The 18596-nt window shown below is 32.9% G+C and overlaps 2 protein-coding genes across 11 annotated transcripts; both read right to left on the bottom strand.

The window, feature by feature from the left end:
* Positions 1 to 165: 165 nt before the first annotated feature.
* On the bottom strand, positions 166 to 7100 carry LOC126756851 (tumor protein D52). 8 transcript variants are annotated; one of them, XM_050470275.1, is made up of 6 exons: positions 6883 to 7100; positions 3244 to 3368; positions 2907 to 3067; positions 2343 to 2402; positions 1809 to 2013; positions 166 to 559 (listed from the first exon to the last, which is right to left on the bottom strand). In XM_050470275.1, the coding sequence occupies exons 1-6, from the start codon at positions 6890 to 6892 to the stop codon at positions 449 to 451; spliced, it is 672 nt and encodes a 223-aa protein (XP_050326232.1). In that variant the 5' UTR covers positions 6893 to 7100; the 3' UTR covers positions 166 to 448. The 8 variants fall into 8 exon arrangements, with proteins under 8 accessions (XP_050326232.1, XP_050326233.1, XP_050326228.1 ...); XM_050470276.1 differs by having other exon boundaries at positions 1851 to 2013; positions 6883 to 7099; XM_050470271.1 differs by lacking the exon at positions 6883 to 7100 and adding an exon at positions 4304 to 6809.
* Positions 7101 to 9075: 1975 nt separating this feature from the next.
* Positions 9076 to 18542, bottom strand: LOC126756850 (vigilin). 3 transcript variants are annotated; one of them, XM_050470269.1, is made up of 7 exons: positions 18514 to 18542; positions 17245 to 17321; positions 14677 to 14757; positions 14356 to 14594; positions 12428 to 14275; positions 10983 to 12335; positions 9076 to 10872 (listed from the first exon to the last, which is right to left on the bottom strand). In XM_050470269.1, exons 3-7 carry the CDS (start codon positions 14705 to 14707, stop codon positions 10507 to 10509), a joined length of 3837 nt encoding a protein of 1278 aa, XP_050326226.1. In that variant the 5' UTR covers positions 14708 to 14757; positions 17245 to 17321; positions 18514 to 18542; the 3' UTR covers positions 9076 to 10506. The 3 variants fall into 3 exon arrangements, with proteins under 3 accessions (XP_050326226.1, XP_050326225.1, XP_050326227.1); XM_050470268.1 differs by having other exon boundaries at positions 17245 to 17324; positions 18514 to 18533; XM_050470270.1 differs by lacking the exon at positions 18514 to 18542 and having other exon boundaries at positions 14356 to 14591.
* Positions 18543 to 18596: the final 54 nt, after the last annotated feature.

The following is an 18596-nucleotide window of genomic DNA, read 5'->3' as shown; positions in this document are numbered from 1 at the left end:
AAGAAATAAATTTTGATATATATATTAAAACCGAGAACATACATGTATCGTTCAATTAGTGATTCACAGAAAATGTACATGCATCCCATGTTTAGTTTTTAGTTCAAAACATAACAAACTCATCGCATTTTTTAACGATATCAAAATTTATAAATAAATTGCAGATAAAGTTATTCAAATGGCGTTAGTTAGCTTCGTAACTAAATTTTTATTTGTCGACATTTTATTACTTGTATCGCTTTAGAATTCAAATAGCCTTGAAGTCAAATATGTGTAAAATGAATACAAATTTCCAACTCACTAAAGGAAGGAAAACAGGGAAGTAATATTCCACTTGCTAATATATGTATATGTATATATTTGTATGTGTCTGTGTGTTTTTCCTTTTCAAATTAAAAGCTAATATATTGAAGAAAATTAAAAACCGCAACACAATTTAATTTTAAACTTATTTTGTTATTGACTCCGTTGGCGAATTCAGGCCGGACGACGAATTGTTTTCATTTAAGGCATCAGGGAAACTGTTAATTGAACCCGAACGCGAAGTTGATACTCTTGTCTACATTAGGTACGCCACAATTATAAATATTCAGTTGACGCAGATTAAACATGAAACGAAAGAGAGAAGCAATTGGTTAGTCAATAAAACAGAGCATTAAAAATAAAGCATGCACATTTTTACAATTAGATAATTAATCTACTCGTATATATACAATTTGGTTAGTGGAATGTTATCAGATTGATCCTTTATTACCCGGTTCCACCTAGATTGCTATTATTTATTATCATAATGACGTAATATGATCTTAAATACAAAACTTCATGAAGAAGTCTCACCAAATTAAAAAATGTTTTTCTGAATTTCATTGATCAACTATATGTAGAGCTTGACTGAATTTCATGACATTTACTTTTTGAAGATTGATCAATTTATATGGAATAGTTGCTGGCTTATTTCTGTAGAGACTTGACGTAGCCCCACAAAAAATAGTCTAAAGGCGTTAAATCGCATGATACATATATGTTTGGTGTGGTTTGTACGCTGGTGGAATCATTGGACCGTATTTTTTCAAAGATCGACGTTTCTAAATATTAACAAACTTTTTGTTGCCAAAAATGGAAGCTCCTTTTGAAGGAAAAGTGTGTGCAAAATTTCAGATCCATATCTCAAAAACTGAGGGGAATAGTTCGAGTATATGCATACGGACGGACATAACTAAATCGACTCAGAATACTATTCATTTATACATATATGTATAATACATTTGTTTTTTGTCTCCCACGTTACCTTCACGTACGAAGGAAAAGGTGTGTTAATATACGTTATTCGACTCAGAATACTATTCATTTATACATATATGTATAAAAATAAAGTCGTTATTCGTGGTATAAAAATAAAGTCTCAATGTTTTAGTATAAACTTCTATCGTTTAGTGAAACATTTCTTTATAAATGTGTTATAATAATTTTTCCTACAACTCGATAGCTTATAAAAATTTTTTAATCCCCCCAAGGTTAACCGAATAATCAAGGATGTGTACTGATTTATTGTTTGTAAAAATGTGTACCTGAAAAAAAACAATAAAAACATAGCATTCAATGGATTAATTTCCAACTCTAAACACATTGAATAAATGCACAGGATATATTAAAACAATAGGAAGTTATTAATAATTTTAAGAAAAAATGTTAAGTCCCAGGTGTTTTATGTTTGACTTATCTAAGTATAAAGTAAAGGGCAAGTTAATTGAAAAGAAAAATTGTGTTTTTAATTTGATAAGTAGGAATAAAAAATAGTTTATAGTTACCGCATGGGGTTGGCACAAAAAATTGTTGTGTTCATAGCTTACTTTAACATTCTCATAGGCTGAGCCAACCTTCTCTTCAATCGAACGCATCGAATCCGAGTTTTTCATTTGTGAGAATTTTGAAGTTATGCCGCTAGTTATACTACCAAATACTGAAGCGGTCTTTTCCGATGTGGACTTGAGCACCGATTCGGTACGTTGAAAACTATATGACAAAAGAAAATACACAACATTTGAAAATTATTAAACCTTTTCAATACAGTCGTACATATTTCAGTATAGAAAAATCACTTTACAACAATTACAATTGAATATACATACATATGTACTTGTTGTGTAAGCACAATCGATATTGAACTTGTTCATAAATTATTTATTTATAAAGGTAATTGGAATTTTCAGAGTTAACGGGTTTTATAAATCAATATTAGTGTTAATATGATAAAAATATGTATTTAATAAAATAAATATATACAATACATGAAAGACGACAACGACAAGATAAAAAGTGAAATAATCGAAAGCTTTACTTACATTGGGGCATCATGCACGGCCTTCGTAAGATTGCCAACACTTTGTTCAACACTTTGAAAACTTAAAATACAACCAAAAAAGTAATAAAAATAATAATATTAAATCAATCTAAAAATGATGTACGAGAATCAAATAAATAAATCCATAAACTTAATCAGGTTAATTTTTTTATCAACAAATATATGTATGTACATATGTATATATGTAGGTAAATTCATTAAAAAACAACAAGCTACAAAAATATATGTATATGCATGTATGTATTCTCATTCACTTCGTAGCACTATAAAATATTTAACATTTTTGCATTTTATTAGGAACTTCAAGCGAACGCACAATATAATACATAGGTACATAAGTATATCATTATTTTTTTTTTTATTTTAATTGTATCTCAACGTGAATACACAGTAACAGTAATCAATAACATCTCTGAACTTCCCATAACTAGGAGCATGTTGCTTTATCATCCTTTATAAAAAAGGATCCGATAAAGAGATGATTTACATACAGTCACATGAAGTTCACAATAAAATGGCAAATGGAGTGTATAAACAAACTTACACAGAGCTTTCTTTAACATTCTTCAGGCCTTGATTCATATCGTCCGTAATCTCTTTCCACATAGTGATCCCCAGTTTGCGTTTCAAATCTGAGGCATGTCGCGTTTTCGATGCCAGTACTGTACGCAATGTATTTATTTCCTCTTCAACGCGAGCAAGTTCCTACAAAAAAATCTGTAAGTTACATATTCACCTACTCATTGAGGGACAAGAAAAATATCTTAGTACAATTTTGTTAAAAATCAGAACTACTTCAATGTAATATCAATTCTCTGTTTACATAATGTACTAAGAAAGTTTTTCCGATCAACTCCTTGACATTAATAACGGCAATATACTTGACTCCATTCGGCCCGTTGCTTCTCTTGCTCTTCTGCGGTGAGTGCGGCAAACTCGGCAGCAATATCAGCGGACGCAACAGATGCTACTGGAGATGCTGGTTCCGATAGTTTTGAAGTATTATCTATATTGCGGAAAATGTGTTAATGTTAAGAAAATTAAAACAATACATTTATATAGCTTTGTTGGTTACATATATGTATATATTCGAACTATTTTATTTAAATGAATGAATAAATAGCCCATTTGGACAAAAATAACAAAGTTTTCTAAGTTGAAGGAAAATCAAAGAAAAATTCTAAGCCAATTATGTAAGCTTAAATGACTTCTTAAGTGAATTCGTTTAGTCTTATAAGTACCTCCTTGGAAGACAACCTCCTCGAATACTCTATCATAAGCTGAAGATTAAATTAATTTAGCAAATAATACTCAAATAACTAAACTTTTTGTTCATATGTTATGCATATCATAATTATATATTATATACTTACAAACTTCGATTTTACACAAGAAATTTTTTGGAAAAACGAGACAAAAAAACAAAAGTTTGAAGTTCGGTTAAAATGTGTTTATACTTTAAGATATAACATTTATGTATTTTAAACATAGTTTCGTAATAAGTTCCCTTAAAATTCAAGTAAACGCTGAACTAGCTGGGTAAATTGCAATAAAGACATCAAAAAATTAAAATCAAATCGAACACTTTTTCTTAATAATTATAAACGCTTAAAAATGACTATAACCTACGCAAAAAGCTTTTCAAAATGACAAAAAAAAAAAGAATGAAATTCATAGTCCGTTTAAACCCATCGGAAACGAAAGATAAAATAACAAACATTAAAGCAAAAATAATTTACAAGAAAGGGAATATATAGTATAGTACCTCGTATCTTTATTTGCGACAAAACTAAGCGAAATAAGGAGCAAAGAAAAATTTTTAAATAAAAATAAATACTGTATGTTTGGGACATAACTTACTGTTTACACGAAATTTAAAAAAAGAAACATTTTTTGTACAAGATAAATATAAAAAAACGCAACGATCATATAGGTGCGTACCTTTGGTAATTGTGGAACCAATATTTAGGAATTTCTTATAATTCTCACTACTCGAAATCTTGGCTAAATATGGTTTAGAGAAATCAATAAACGTCACTTTAACCTCACGCATTGAACGTTTCGTAAAGAATCGTAATCGGAAGCGTTTTGCGATTGACGTTGAAGGCAATTGATTGGCTAGTTTCGTTGCTATAAATTCCGTTTCAACAGCCTGAAGTTCAAGCGTGTTCGTATAATCTGAATCTACATCGTAAAAAATTTGATCTAATGTTAAATCTCTTATGTATTGTTCGGTCTCATTTGTCCAATCGGCCAAGTCCACCAATTGATCATCCAATTCGGTATCCTCATCTAGTGATGGAGTTGTGATATTATCCAATTTGGGCAGGTATGGATCTTCGATGAACTCCAAACTGACCGGTTCGGAGTCTGTCATGTTTTCAACAACAATGACAAATGTAAGCTCATGCGGCAAAAGCAGAGTGAAATTACTTTTAATACGTAATAAGTCGGGGTATATGCAATGTACATATACATTAATAAGCACTGAGCCACAAAAGTTGCGGAAAAGGTAACAGAACACAACACACTTTCTCTTTTCTCAGCGATCGTAGTTTATTTGTAATATCACATTTCAATTATTCAAAAAGAAACATTTTTAATTGAAGCAGTCTTAGCATGTGGAAACTTTTTTGCTTGCTACTATATATGCATATACATATGTACGTATGGTATACATTTTATTTATTTAGCTTTAAGATTGCTGTTGCTGTATATTAATTGTATATAGAAATAAAACACAAAATTAATTTGGACGGCTCTATTTTCATTTTAGCCGTATACTAATTTTCGGGATTAAAGCTAATATTGCACTTGTTTAACTTCAAACTTAGGTCAAAGGAGCATTTTGTACTCAATCCACGATTCAATTTTAAATTATTTTGCTCGTGTTCGTCCGTTGGCGTTCACGGTTAAAATCTAAATGAATAACCACATATTGAAATAAAAGCAAAGATTATAGCAGATAGAAAATAACGAAAATATGACTAGAAAAGCGCAAACTTTTCAACAAAGCAAAATACAAATTTGTGTCAGCAACTTCCACAGCTCTTTTCAGTCATCCAACGTTCACAATGCTGCTGACTAGCGTTACTGCCACTGGTACTGTGGTTATAAACCGTAATAGCAACTTCATACTATAAGCGTCCGAAAAGAACCAGCCTCTCACAAATCTGTTTACCGCATAAGCAAACTTCGGCAACAACAAACTGATGACTCAGCCATTTAGCTAGGCAACTACTACAGCAAACTATAGCAACACGCAATATCTGGTATACTAGTGTCTTTAGTAATCATTAACAAAAAGCAGCCTACAAAACATGCGTACATAAGTCAATAGACAATTATAAATGATGAAATATAAAAAGTAATAATGTTATTTTATAAATCAATTGATCAATATTTGATAATTTGCATTCGAAATGGAAAAGGGGGCTCTTCGCCTGAGTGCTATATGAAAAGAGACGGAAACTTGTTCAACGTCACTAAGAAAGAAAGTATTTTAATATGATCTTAATTTTGAACGATAATGACTTCACATTCTTAATACACTTAAGAAAATCGTACTGAATTGCTACGGCAACTTATACATACATATGTATAAAGTATTATTGTAAAAATTTTATGCTATAGAACTAACTACTCGAATTGTATCTCCGGATTTATATTAAAAATGTAACCATACCTTTACCCAAATAAGTATTAAAACTCCAATTGGATTATGTTACGTAAATTTTCACATCATTGATATCACTAGGCTTTCCTAAACTGATATTGAATAATAAACAGGTTTTGCTTAATGCCCAAATAGGTACATAAATAAATTATTTCCTATAAAAAAAAGTTTTGAGGGCTTGTCATAGAATGATTTTGAAAATTCAATCTGACATTTTTTCACATAAGATAATTCGGATCAAATCTTTAGTGAACATGTATGTAACGTTTTTAACATAAAATATCACATTCGCCTCTGCACAAATGCATAGAAAGCATTGATTGTATGTTCAAACGTCGCTATTTTTAAAACATCGAGAAATATTATTTATTTTGATGACGACGCCTAAAATAAACAAATGTGACAGACTCTTAATACCAAATAAACTCTTACAATAAGCAATAACTTTTACTATGCCTTTTCGCTATTACCTGATAGTAGTTCAACACAATGTGACATAAATATATATACTTATATGTACATATGTATGCCACGTCGTTGTAAATATTCTATATTTTTAAATGCTATCAGTTCTGATATTTAAACATTGCTGTAGATAGAAAATCCAGCTTTGTCTTAGAATACCAGTGAGGCATGTCGGTAAAACATAGCATATATTTTTACCGTATTGATTTGACCGGTCCACATCTAGGTGACTCACTGCCCAAGCACATGTATATGCAATATTGAGCATTTTTTGAGAATTAATCCGATATATTATCATACATTAATAATAGTATTAAATAGCAGTTGTTACAACTTATAGTCAAACATATTCATATTTTACAATGAGAAATTCACTTACGATCTTCCATCTTCGTTGTGACTATTGGCAAGTACTACGATGTTTCGCTTTGTTCGCGGATGTTATTTGGACTTTACATATAATATTTCTCAGCGAAGATTTCTATTAAAGAAACTACTTAACAGTAATACTTATTTTTATTTTCAGATTTTCTTCGAAGTTGAACAAATTACTCTTGACAAAAATGAACTATTTTTCAGAAATCAACGAATAAAATTACTCGCTTTGTTTCCACTCGTTGTTATAGTTCTGTTGAACGAATAAATTTAACAGCTGACTCTTAGGCAAATTTAAAAACACGGCGAATTCTTCTCTGGTAAAAGTGAACAGGGTGTCTTGAACCAGAGAACATAAAACATGTTTCAGGAAAAGTCAACTTATGTTTGCTCAACTAAAGTCAAATGGCTGGTTTAAAAAAGTATTGTAAGCATATATATAATGTAATAGGGACTCATAAACGAAAATGTCAAACTTTGAATAAGTAAGTAAAAAGAAAAAGCCTATAAATTGAAACACGGTGAACTTACTGTTATAATATCTACTTTTACGAATTTGAATTTATTATAAATATGTATATACTCTTAAATTTTTTGGTTTATATAAAAAATTTCAGAATTTTTAATTCCTCTTACAAGGTAAATGAACGTTTAAAACTATTTTATTATGCATGTTGCTGTTATGTCTTTTTGTTTCATTTTTATTAGTAAACTTTTTGAGTCTAATCGATTAGAGTAAAATATTATCAGTTCGATTTAAACAAATCTTAAATAACATAGAGTAATTATTATGACATACATACATATATTGTTTTTCATAAAAAAATTTGGCTAAATAATATTTTTCTGCAACCGATTAACACTCATCTATTTAGTACCCCCAAGTACTGAAATCATATAAGTTTGTATTTCTATTAATGGTGTATATATAAACATATGATTTTATGCCGTTATAATTAATAGTGACATTTCCTGCCTCTGTTCTTGTTGACCCAAAATATTTCAGTGTTTCAAACACCACAGTCATATCTAAAATAAGATCATGAGATATTCCTCCTTAAAAATCATTAACACAAAGGAAGAGGAAATCTCAAAATTCAACTTTTACTATCTTTTGCTTGGTTATACAATACTTCTAAATCTAATCGCTGTATATGCATTTGCAATTGTTAGTAATGTTATAATCTTACTTAATTTTTATTATCTATTTATATTCAGTTTTGCCTGATATATAGGAAAATATATATTTATATGATGTATATATTTACAAATCGTATGTATAATATGCACATGAGTGGATTTTAAATATATGTACATAGATTTGTTTGTTTATATATTTTATTTTAGTATAGTTACTTAATTTAATGTAATTTGCAAAATAACTGATTAGTATTGCATGTATATTTATGTACGTACATATAAAAATACATCAGGTTTTACCGTTAAATCTTATTTTCTAATCATAACAATTAACTGTGCATGGTAAGTAATTGGGGAATAAATGAAAACAAAAAGTCCAATATAGCAGCTGTAAATAAAAAATTACAAACATATAATGGTGAAAATATGAAACTAAAAATAAAACACAAATAAAAATTAGTTTTATAGTTTTTTTGTTTATTTTAACTAACTTTTCCATTTTTGTTTATATTCAATTAATAATATAAATTGTATTTATATATATTAAGGAGTTCAACGTATGTAATATATGTTTAGTATTTGCAAAGCAATTAAAAAATCGTTGTTGCTCCTTAACTAAGTTTTGCAAAAAAAAAACTAACATTATATTATATAATTGTGTAAATTGCATTAGAAAAAATCATAATTATAATAAATCGCAAAAATTGTAAAACTATAAGCCGAAAAATGAAGACTTTAAATTGCACAGGATAAAGTTTGCAGTTTCATATTTTTCATGTACTTTTGATATAGATATTTTTAGGAGGTATTTGTTTTTGTAAAACACATGTTCATAAATGACAACATAAAGTGTTTCGACTTATAAAAAGAAGTACATAAAAAGGGCAAAAAAAAATGCACTGAACCGAAAAGATTTAAAAAGGTAATGATTTTCATTTGGAACTACAAAAAAGACCTCAACAGCATTTCATAGGCATAAATTAATGGCTTCTTGCATTTTCAAGAGAGTATATAATTGTTTTATACCATAGCATCACTATAAAAGAAAATATATATGCTCGTTTATCTATATAAATGATTAATATTTAATTATGGTAATACTTCAGATATGACAAAACATAATTTTGGATCGCTCAAAAAATATAAGACTTTAAATTGAAAGAAGATTGCCATTTACCTTATTTATGCTGTCTGTAAGTTCTTACGAGTAACTATTTATGTTCATTTCAAAAACAAATACAAGGAACGTTGTGAAATACCAAAACCATTTGCGTTTTTATTCCTACATTAAAAGAATTATTTATGCGTGTACATACGTACATCATTTAAATAACTGTATGCTCTCGTTGAATTGTTAATTAGATGTAGATATTTTGCTACATATAAAATATGTCACCCAAAAATCAGTTAGCAGCATGTTGAAATCTTCGATTTCGCAAGAGTACAAATTTCATGTTTTAATAGAATTTAAATTCTTTTAAAGTCATTAGAAGTAAAAAAAACGAAGATTAATGCATATATCCGAACATACATAAGTTTTAGCTTAACATATATGTATGTATATATTTCACGCATGCATAAATGCACACAAGAACACACAAATGTGTCTGAAAAAATGATTGAAAATTCACTTTGTTTTGGGATTTCATTTTAACGTAATTTTTTGTAAACACACAAACAACGGTTGACAGGCATGCTGGTGTAATTGGATGGAAAACGTACAATAAGAAGGCGATTGGCAAAAACAGAGGTCAACTCACTTAGCAAAACAAAAATAAATTAAATTGCGTACTCGTGTGTATCTCGTGTTTGTATGTTTGCAGTTCAAAATGCCCTTTTCATTAGGTGCTTTCAATAGACCAATAAAAGCAATAAATTATTTATACAATGATAAAACATATAACGACCAAATATTCTCATATGTATTCATTACGATAACACGTTCACCGTATAAACTATTGAATACGAAACAAAATTAACTGATTATGAAAACATACAAATCAAGTACTTTCGAACATCACCCGTTTCTGGATAGTTATATGTTGTACTTATACATCACACATTAAATGGATTTTAATCTGCAAATATTGTAGTTACAAGTATCAGACATATTGGATATTCTCATGGAGACAATTTGTTTTCGTTGCTGTCTTTTATGTGGGATGTAGTTTCCTACTTTAGTATTTCATTTCTAGAGATGCTAGAAAGAATATGTAAAATTATAACACATATTTGATTTTAGAACAAAAACGCTATGGACAACCTTTGATTTAACACTCACACATACATATATATTTTTATATATGCGAGCATTTGTGTGTACGTGTTCCAACATGTTCTAACTTTTTTAAGTTTAAGACTTTACCGTTTGCCTTGTTTTCATGTTTTTGGTTTGTTTTAATGCGTTGGCAATTTTACTGTTTTTTTGTTGGTTTTTTTTATATACTTTTTTTTATATATAGTTTCGGTTTGGATTTTACTTTTTCATTTAGTTTTTCGGCCCCCATGCTGATGTTAAGGGAGTAGCCAATGGTATGGGGCCTCCAGCTGCGAAATCTGGAAAATCTTCCTGCGACTGAGTATTGGGAGCAGAGCTCTTGCCTTGCTTGTCGTTAGATTTCTCCCACGGTGCATTTTTAATAACAAAACCATTCTCATTTCCACCTGGTAAGAAGGCCGCAACAGTCTGAGGTTGTGGTGATGGTGGCAAATTGTCCAAGTATTCATTTGTATAGTCTTCAGCCATATTGAGTATAATTTCCTTAGCATTTTCGACATCTTCTTCTTTGCCAATAATTGTTACACCATTGGGATTAGTTTGAGCTTCATCAGAAGAGGCGAACTTAATGTCAACCTACAAATCCCAAATAAGATGGGAGAAACAAAAATTAAAATATTGAAAGCCAACAAGGAAGGTAATAGGAAGACTAAAAAGAACCAAGCAATTGAAAGGTAATTTTTTACCTTATTATCTTCAATAATCTTGCGAATGGTGCGACCACGATGACCAATAATGTGCGAATGTATGCGCGAATCCACTTCGATGACCTCACGATACAAATCCTGTAAGTCACCCACAATTTCCATAATGGCATCACGCGCGGCCTCGGTATTGGCTTTGTAACCGGTAATTGTAATAATCCGTGGATCGGGATCAGTACGTTTTGGCAGCGAGATTTGAACATCGTGATCAGCACGCAACTTATTGATGACAGCACCGCGTCGGCCAATCAATTTCGAATGATACTGCGTATCAACATCGATTTTCAACTCGTAAGAACGAAGCTCACGATCCGCACGGTCTGCTTCGTATTCCTCAATCATTTTGTCTAAAGCTAGCTTGGCTTCTTCTACATGCGCCGGAGTACCGCTGAGTTTTATCAGATCAGACTTCGTTTCGCTAGGCGGCAATTCTATGTGCACATCGTATGTGGACATAAATTGACGAACATTGGCACCTTTGGGACCGATGATTGTGCGATGTAGGTCGTAGGGCACCTCGAGCTCCTTGACGATTGGTATTAAATCAATCAGAGCCTGCTTAGCTGCTTCGCATTTTTCGATGCGACCGGTTATGCGAATAATATCACATTCGCGTATAGGTTCCACATTTTCATCACCGCCTTCATCATTACTGTTAGTGCCATTTATCAAGCCTTCAACGGGATTGGTTGCATCGCGATCGGGGAATTTAATTTGTACATCATGTTCAGAGGTCACTTGTTGTACTTTGAACCCACGCGCACCCATTATAGTGCGATGTAGTCGCTGTGGAATGACTACCTCAATAGTGACCTGCGCCTCTAAGTCGGCAACTATTTCGGCAATGCGTTGTTTCGCTGCCTCAATACAATCCTTGGGACCCTTCAATGTAACTTTGTCAGAATCGATTCCAGGTCGTGGAAATGAAATCATAACACCTCCATTCTCTTCGGCTATGCGATGTAAGATTTCTCCACGTTTTGCAACAAAATGTTTATGGTACTTGGGATCGACAGATATCTCTCCTTCAGTTACTTGATCAATATCTTTAATAATGGCTTCCAATTGCTCTTTGGCGGTCTTCACACTATCCTCTTTGCCGATGATTATTATGACCTCCTTGTCTTCATCTTCATTGGAAGGGAAAATAATGCGAGCACCGGTGGCATCACGAATTTTGCGGATGGAAGCGCCATTTTTACCAATTAAAAATTTATGATGCTGTTGCTTGGCACGCACTTCAGCAGTGAATGAAGCTAGTTGACGTTCGTTGGCAAGTTCAAGCAATTGGGCTTTGGCTTTTTCCACATCGTCTTTGGGGCCGCGAATTGTCACCTTTTTGTTTAAAACACAAAAGTATTCAAGAAGTTAATAAATCAAAAGAAATGGGCGTATGTACATACGCCTTACACCTGAAACATATGTACCTTGTCACTTTTCGAGTCGCTGGTGGGGAACTTGATGGAAACACCGCCACATTCTTCCATTATAGCTGAAATCAATTTACCGCCTGTTCCAATGATAGAATTATAGAATTTGGGAGCAATCTGAACTTCTTCAGTAACGATGTCGGACAGCTCATTTTGGATCTTTTGAATTCGTTCCTTGGCTTCGAGAACATTTTCTTTCTTTCCTGTGATGACAATTACTTCATTCGTGTCACCCTCCGCTGGCAAATCGATTTTCGTCTGAGTTTCGTCACGTATTTTCTTAATATTAGCGCCGCCTTTGCCGATGACAAATTTATGGAACTGTTTAAAGATGGGTACTTCAATGATGTGAGAAGATTCCTGAATTTCCTTAACGAGTTTCAGCAAATCTTTGTGGCACTTGTCGACATCCTCTTTAGGACCACGTAGCTTAACAATGTCCGTATTTTCTTGAGGACTTGGTATGGTAATAGTGACTTGACGATAACGATCCTTCATCTCACGTATTTTCTCACCCTTGGCACCAATTATCGAACGATGCAAACGGCGATCGATGATAACATCCTTTGACTTTTCATTTTCCAGTTTATCGATTTTTTCTTGTAATTCAAGCTGAGCCTGTTGAACGCCGTCCTTGGGACCCTCAATACGTATGTTATTCTGATCTTCCTCAATATTTATGTTCACTTTCAGTTCGTCCTTTAAACGGTTTACATTTGCGCCAGCTTTGCCAATGATATGTTTGTAGTAGGATGGGTTTACGGTCATCACCACATACGTATAGTGGTCTAAGTAATTGTGCACAATGTCGTTGATATATGTTGTTGCCTGATCAACACGTTCTGGATCACCCTCTAGTTTGATTTTGTCGTCCAGACAGAAGACATTCACATTGGGGCATTCCTCTTCCAATTGACGCATATTGGCACCTTTGCGACCGATAACATACTTGTGTGTCCAATTAGGCGCTTCGATTTCAACCGATTTCACCGAATTGGCCTTTTGGTAAACAACGGTCAACGCGTTACCTAAAGCCACCTGGGGTCCACGTAATGTTATGGTCTCCAATGGGGAATCCGTCGGTGGCATTTCAACTGAAACTCCAGTGATGCGAAGAATATCCGCCAACGTTGAGCCTTTTGGACCGATAACGTAACGATGTTGTGACTTAGCAACTTCAACGCTAACAGTGGAGCATTTCTTTTCCATTTCTTTATAAATGGCTTCCACTTTTGCTTTAGCATTAGCTACTGCATCCTTCTCGCCCGAAATCACAATCTCATCCTTTTGCACCGATTGTGGTGGCACATTGATTTTCGCGCCAGTCTCTTCCATTAACTTTGTAAGGTTTTCATTGTTAGGACCCACAATAAACGGATGATACACTTTCGGTACGGAAGTACGATCTGAGCATTTCTTATATTGTTCAGCCGACAATTGGCGGATTTCTTGTTCGGCCTTTTCGATACCCTCTTTAGTGCCCGAAATTGTGATATTATCACTCTCCTCCGTTTGAGAGGGAATATTTATACGCGTTGCGGTTACTCGCTCTAATTCACGCAAACGTTCACCACGCTTACCCAGAATGACGCGATGATGCTCTTTAGGTATCGACACCAGTTTGCTAGCTTGCGTAGAGAAATGCATTAGAATGCGACGACGGGCATCTAAGATTTCACTTTGCTTGCCCTTAATTAGGAAGGTTAGAGATTGATTCTTGCCACCAGCAATCTCAATTTGAGCCCCGGTATCCTTTGAAATTTGCTGACAAATTCGTCTTGATTCCCCTTCACCGAATTTATCCGATTCAGTAGTTTTTCGCTCCTCGCCAGTAACATGCAACACCTATCATTTAAGAATGTATAAACACATTAATGCTTGAGAAATTTTTATTTTATTTCTATTTTTTCTGCCTTGACGCTTACCTGAGTTTTTTGTGTGGTGGTCACTCGAACACACGGTGGAGCGGCGTTACTACTAAGTGGAGCGGCGGTATTCGCTGGCAATGCCGGAAACAGGTCATCATAACTAAATGTTGGTGTTGCATTGCTGGTATTACCGCTGTTAGTACTTGTCGGCGTAGCGACAGAAGTGGGCGATGATGGCTGCTCGAACTGAGCATGTTCTTGTTGGTTGTTGGTGATTGTTTGTTCAACGGTCTCTACTGTAAAAAAAAATAATTACTATATTTAGCGATAGCCAAAATTAAAGATGTTTCATGTTAAACTTTTTGATTTAATACATACCGTTTGATTCCTCCATCACTGCTGCTTGCATTACTTAAAAAAGAGAAGAGTCCTTTTTCGTTCCAAGTCGTTACAGTACCACTATAAAAAATTTATGTTTTCAGATGTCAATTGAATTTGTTCTTCATTTGTACATTGATACAAATTTATTTATGAAAGCATGCAATTACTGCTGTCATATGTATAAAAAACATGGCATACGGTCTTGGCACATTTTATCGCTCAAAGTAACATTCCTAAATTATACTTTGATTCTGTAAGCTTAAACCAGCCCTAACGTTAGCATTTGAAAGTGAAAAAGTATTTGTTATCTGGTTATACTCCTTTTGATATCTAATCTTATCAGCCCATTATTTGTAAGCGTAAAACTTCAACTTCGTTAGTTTATAAAATCCTAGTAAAAACTAAAATTTTCTCAGGCTACGAAAACCATTTATATATTGAGTACTTCCATTTTTAGGGAAAAGATGATTGATAAAGTGCTTATATTGATATGCATTGAGGGTCCTGACTTTCTAACTGATAAGACTATTACAAATAATTGGTGACAAAATATACACGTGACTAGACAGCAAATAACAACTTTTAAAGTATAAGAAATTATTGCAGTCTTATTTAAAATAAATTCGAATCCTACAAAAATAATGGTGAAACCCAACAATCATCATATAATTATAGACATAAAGGAAAATAATCTTTACATTTTTTGAATTGCTAATATCTGGATTCATAACGATCATCAGCTGATAGCATAAAAAGAGACAAAACAAATTGTATTGAATTAAACGATAACCTTTCATCTAGCAAAAGGGCTACAATTTGAAGTTCTGTACGATAGTCAAATAAAATGGAAATGGAACCATCTGGAACCTGACTAGCTTTTACCAACTACGGAACCAACAAATATGTATGTCCGGCAGTGGGTGTTCTCTAGTACAGATATAACCAATTGCTTGAACTAAGCCATTATCAAGCAACAACCTTCCACACAATTCAATATCAAGTAACCAACCAACTACAAATAGGGCCATTGTCATTCTTAGATTTCTTGAATTAAGTGCTTTTTATTTATATCGTTTTTTCTCTCTCATTACCTGTATTTTAAATACCGAAAGCCAAACGCCATCAACTTGCCTAGTCTACATTCTTCTGTCGACATATCATACAATACAGGCATTTGTTGGCGAGAGATACAACTATAGAGTAGCAGTTGAGCAACTAACAGTGGTTAAATAAAATTAAGTCATAGTTGTTGTACTTTCAAGTTGGTACGAAAATGTGTCAAAAGAATGCAGTGGAGAAATAATGAAAAACCGGATAGGATCTACCGTCGTCATCGTCGTAACGACACTTGCCGAGCTTTCGTTTAGCTGAAATAGCAGCGCTGTTCCCCGCCGCATCGAATTAACAAATCCGGTATAATATACTCGTGGAGTATACATATGTGTACGAATGGTTATTTAAAGATATCATGGATCGCGATGATGAGCTCTTTAACAGTTTACTACTTCTGTGTTCAATAATGCAATTATTAAAATACTTAAACTACTTAACTCTAACTTAGCGTGATTTTCACTTTTCTAAACTCTTTGGTTTTACCTTCAGCTAAGGAATTTATTATTAAAAATTACTCAAATCATCAAGTTGAACTTTTGAGGTGTGTGAAGCCATCGTACGTCTACTCAATTGAAATACATAAAGTTCGTCGTGTAGAAAATACAATGGCTTCGAAAGACAGCCATCGCATCCACCGTAACCAACACTATCAGCAATTTGGCGCTAGCAGCACCGAAAACACATTTTGTCGACGTGTCAGCGCTATTCAACACAGTTTAACGAATTTGGAAACTTCTGATCGAAACGATCATGGCAGCGACTGTGAGAGGTAAAGCATAGCGCAAGTCAGTCAGTGATAGCGCGTGTAGTGTTTTTCTTTTCCCCCACATTCTTTATGCACGCATTATTTTACTTTTTCGTGCTGCTCAATGGTTCTTATAACTTTCATATTTTAACCTTATCACTAAGTTCTTTGGTTTCGATTAAATTGTGTAGTATAGATTACAAGTAGATTGTGAGACATAACATAAAATATATACATATGTATATATAATATATGAAATATGTAATTCCTAAAAAAACACTTCAAACATAAGCACTCATTATGTATGTATATGTATACCATGTATAATTACGTTACTTTTTGGTTTAGTAATCTTTCAAAAAAAATTACCTTTAAAATTCCATAATTTAAGTTTCTGACTCTATGGAACCTAATTGTGACGTATATTTTGATATTATTAAGAAGTATAACCTATTGATGTATAATCTAATAAAATGACCTAAGGAATCTGTTGTTGTTGTAACAGTTATCCAATCCCAAAGGAATCGGTCTCCATTATCTGCCAAGATACCCATGCATTCAAAATCATGAAAGAAAATGCACATGCGAGGCAAAATGCTTGAAACTACATTCTTATGTACTTTCAGCATTAATAGCGGCGGCTATTCTAGTAATTTGTTTACAAGTTTAGTTTTTGTTTCAGCTTAATATATTGTTCACAAACTTACTGTACTGTAAATTCCAAAAATCCGGCCTATTTAACTGCTTCTGCTGAAAAATCCAGTTTGTTAACTTGGGTTGTCCTCTACTGAAAATAAATGAAACGAGTCATTCAAATATTTAGTCTTTACATGTTCTAGGTTGAGAAACCTTTACACTAATGGATAAACTAATAGTTAATTATACAATTTTCTAAGTGTAATTTATTTTTGTTGCGTAAATGTGGGCGTGATTTTTTCTGATACATTTTCATTAAACATTTATTTCAACTAATCATATACATATGTATAAATAATAAATGCATATTACGATTTAAAATGGACACAGCAACAATTGTCCTTCGCAGAATAAGTCCTAAGGCCTATGAATTCAAAAGGTTATCAATATTTTATCATTGTAAGCCACATTGTAGGTACATAAATTTTTTAGGCTCACATTATCAGTGCCTCTTATCCTAACAAATACAACGCGTGGCATATTTTTAAATTCTTAATGAAATGAACTATATACAACTGGTATGGTACGGGTATTTGTCAAGTTAATTATCTATCGCACCTACGAAGTCTAATTTTTATTTTTCTTGACTGTCAATGCATCTTGGAATACAAAATATAAAAGGAAAAACGTGTTTTCCACAGCATCGTTGACACTTAACGCCAGCGTTGACGCAGACGGAAACTGAGTCAAAAACACCGCAACATACATAGACCACACATCCAAAGCCGACAAAACTTCCACGTACGAAACATCAGTGTTGCCATTACTTTATGAAATGCCCAATCTTCTTTCCTGCAAACCACTGATCATTTTTCAAAATATCGCCATCTTGTCAAAAATTTGTGAAACAAAAATATAGTATCTAAGATCTCAGTAAGATCTAAGTAAATTTTTTCCTGCTCCGTCTGTCCATTTCACATGTTTTCTTAGTCTACCATTTTCATGTTTGCATTTGTATTTGTGTTAGCCCACACTCCGCTATACGCCAACGCGAATGCGCTGCCGACCGACCGACACAATACTACTGCAATTGACTTGCTGGCATATCGCAGACAATGTAGCTGCAGCGAGGGCGGCCTCAATTTCTCAATATTAGTTTCCTTCATGCCATTCAAACCAATTTATTTCACTTTATTCACAACCTTATAATTCTAACACACATTTTCACAATAAATATTTTATAAGGTAAGTATTATTTCCGTATATTTCTTATTCTAAAGGTTTTACTTTATTATACCCTAAATTTTAAGCACACACCGCACAATAAGATTGAAACGTACCGATTCTTAGACGACCAAGTGTTAAATGATGTCGTGATGTCGTGTTAATTTTTAACTTTCTCTATTTCTTTCATATTCTGTTC

This window comes from Bactrocera neohumeralis, chromosome 4, assembly GCF_024586455.1.
Source record: "Bactrocera neohumeralis isolate Rockhampton chromosome 4, APGP_CSIRO_Bneo_wtdbg2-racon-allhic-juicebox.fasta_v2, whole genome shotgun sequence".
Taxonomy (NCBI): domain Eukaryota; kingdom Metazoa; phylum Arthropoda; class Insecta; order Diptera; family Tephritidae; genus Bactrocera; species Bactrocera neohumeralis.
Note: the sequence above shows the minus strand (reverse complement) of the source record. Positions and strands in the feature narration are given on the sequence as shown.

Coding starts and splice junctions, on each gene's coding strand:
- LOC126756851 (XM_050470271.1), bottom strand. CDS start 4,739: ATGACAGACTCCGAACCGGTCAGTTTGGAGTTCATCGAAGATCCATAC. Junction 3,068..3,243: donor AACGGGCCGAATGGAGTCAA/GTATATTGCCGT, acceptor ATTTTTTTGTAG/GAACTTGCTCGCGTTGAAGA. Junction 2,403..2,906: donor AATGTTAAAGAAAGCTCTGT/GTAAGTTTGTTT, acceptor TTGTATTTTAAG/TTTTCAAAGTGTTGAACAAA.
- LOC126756850 (XM_050470269.1), bottom strand. CDS start 14,707: ATGCAAGCAGCAGTGATGGAGGAATCAAACG. Junction 14,595..14,676: donor AGTGATGGAGGAATCAAACG/GTATGTATTAAA, acceptor TTTTTTTTACAG/TAGAGACCGTTGAACAAACA. Junction 14,276..14,355: donor CCACCACACAAAAAACTCAG/GTAAGCGTCAAG, acceptor CTTAAATGATAG/GTGTTGCATGTTACTGGCGA.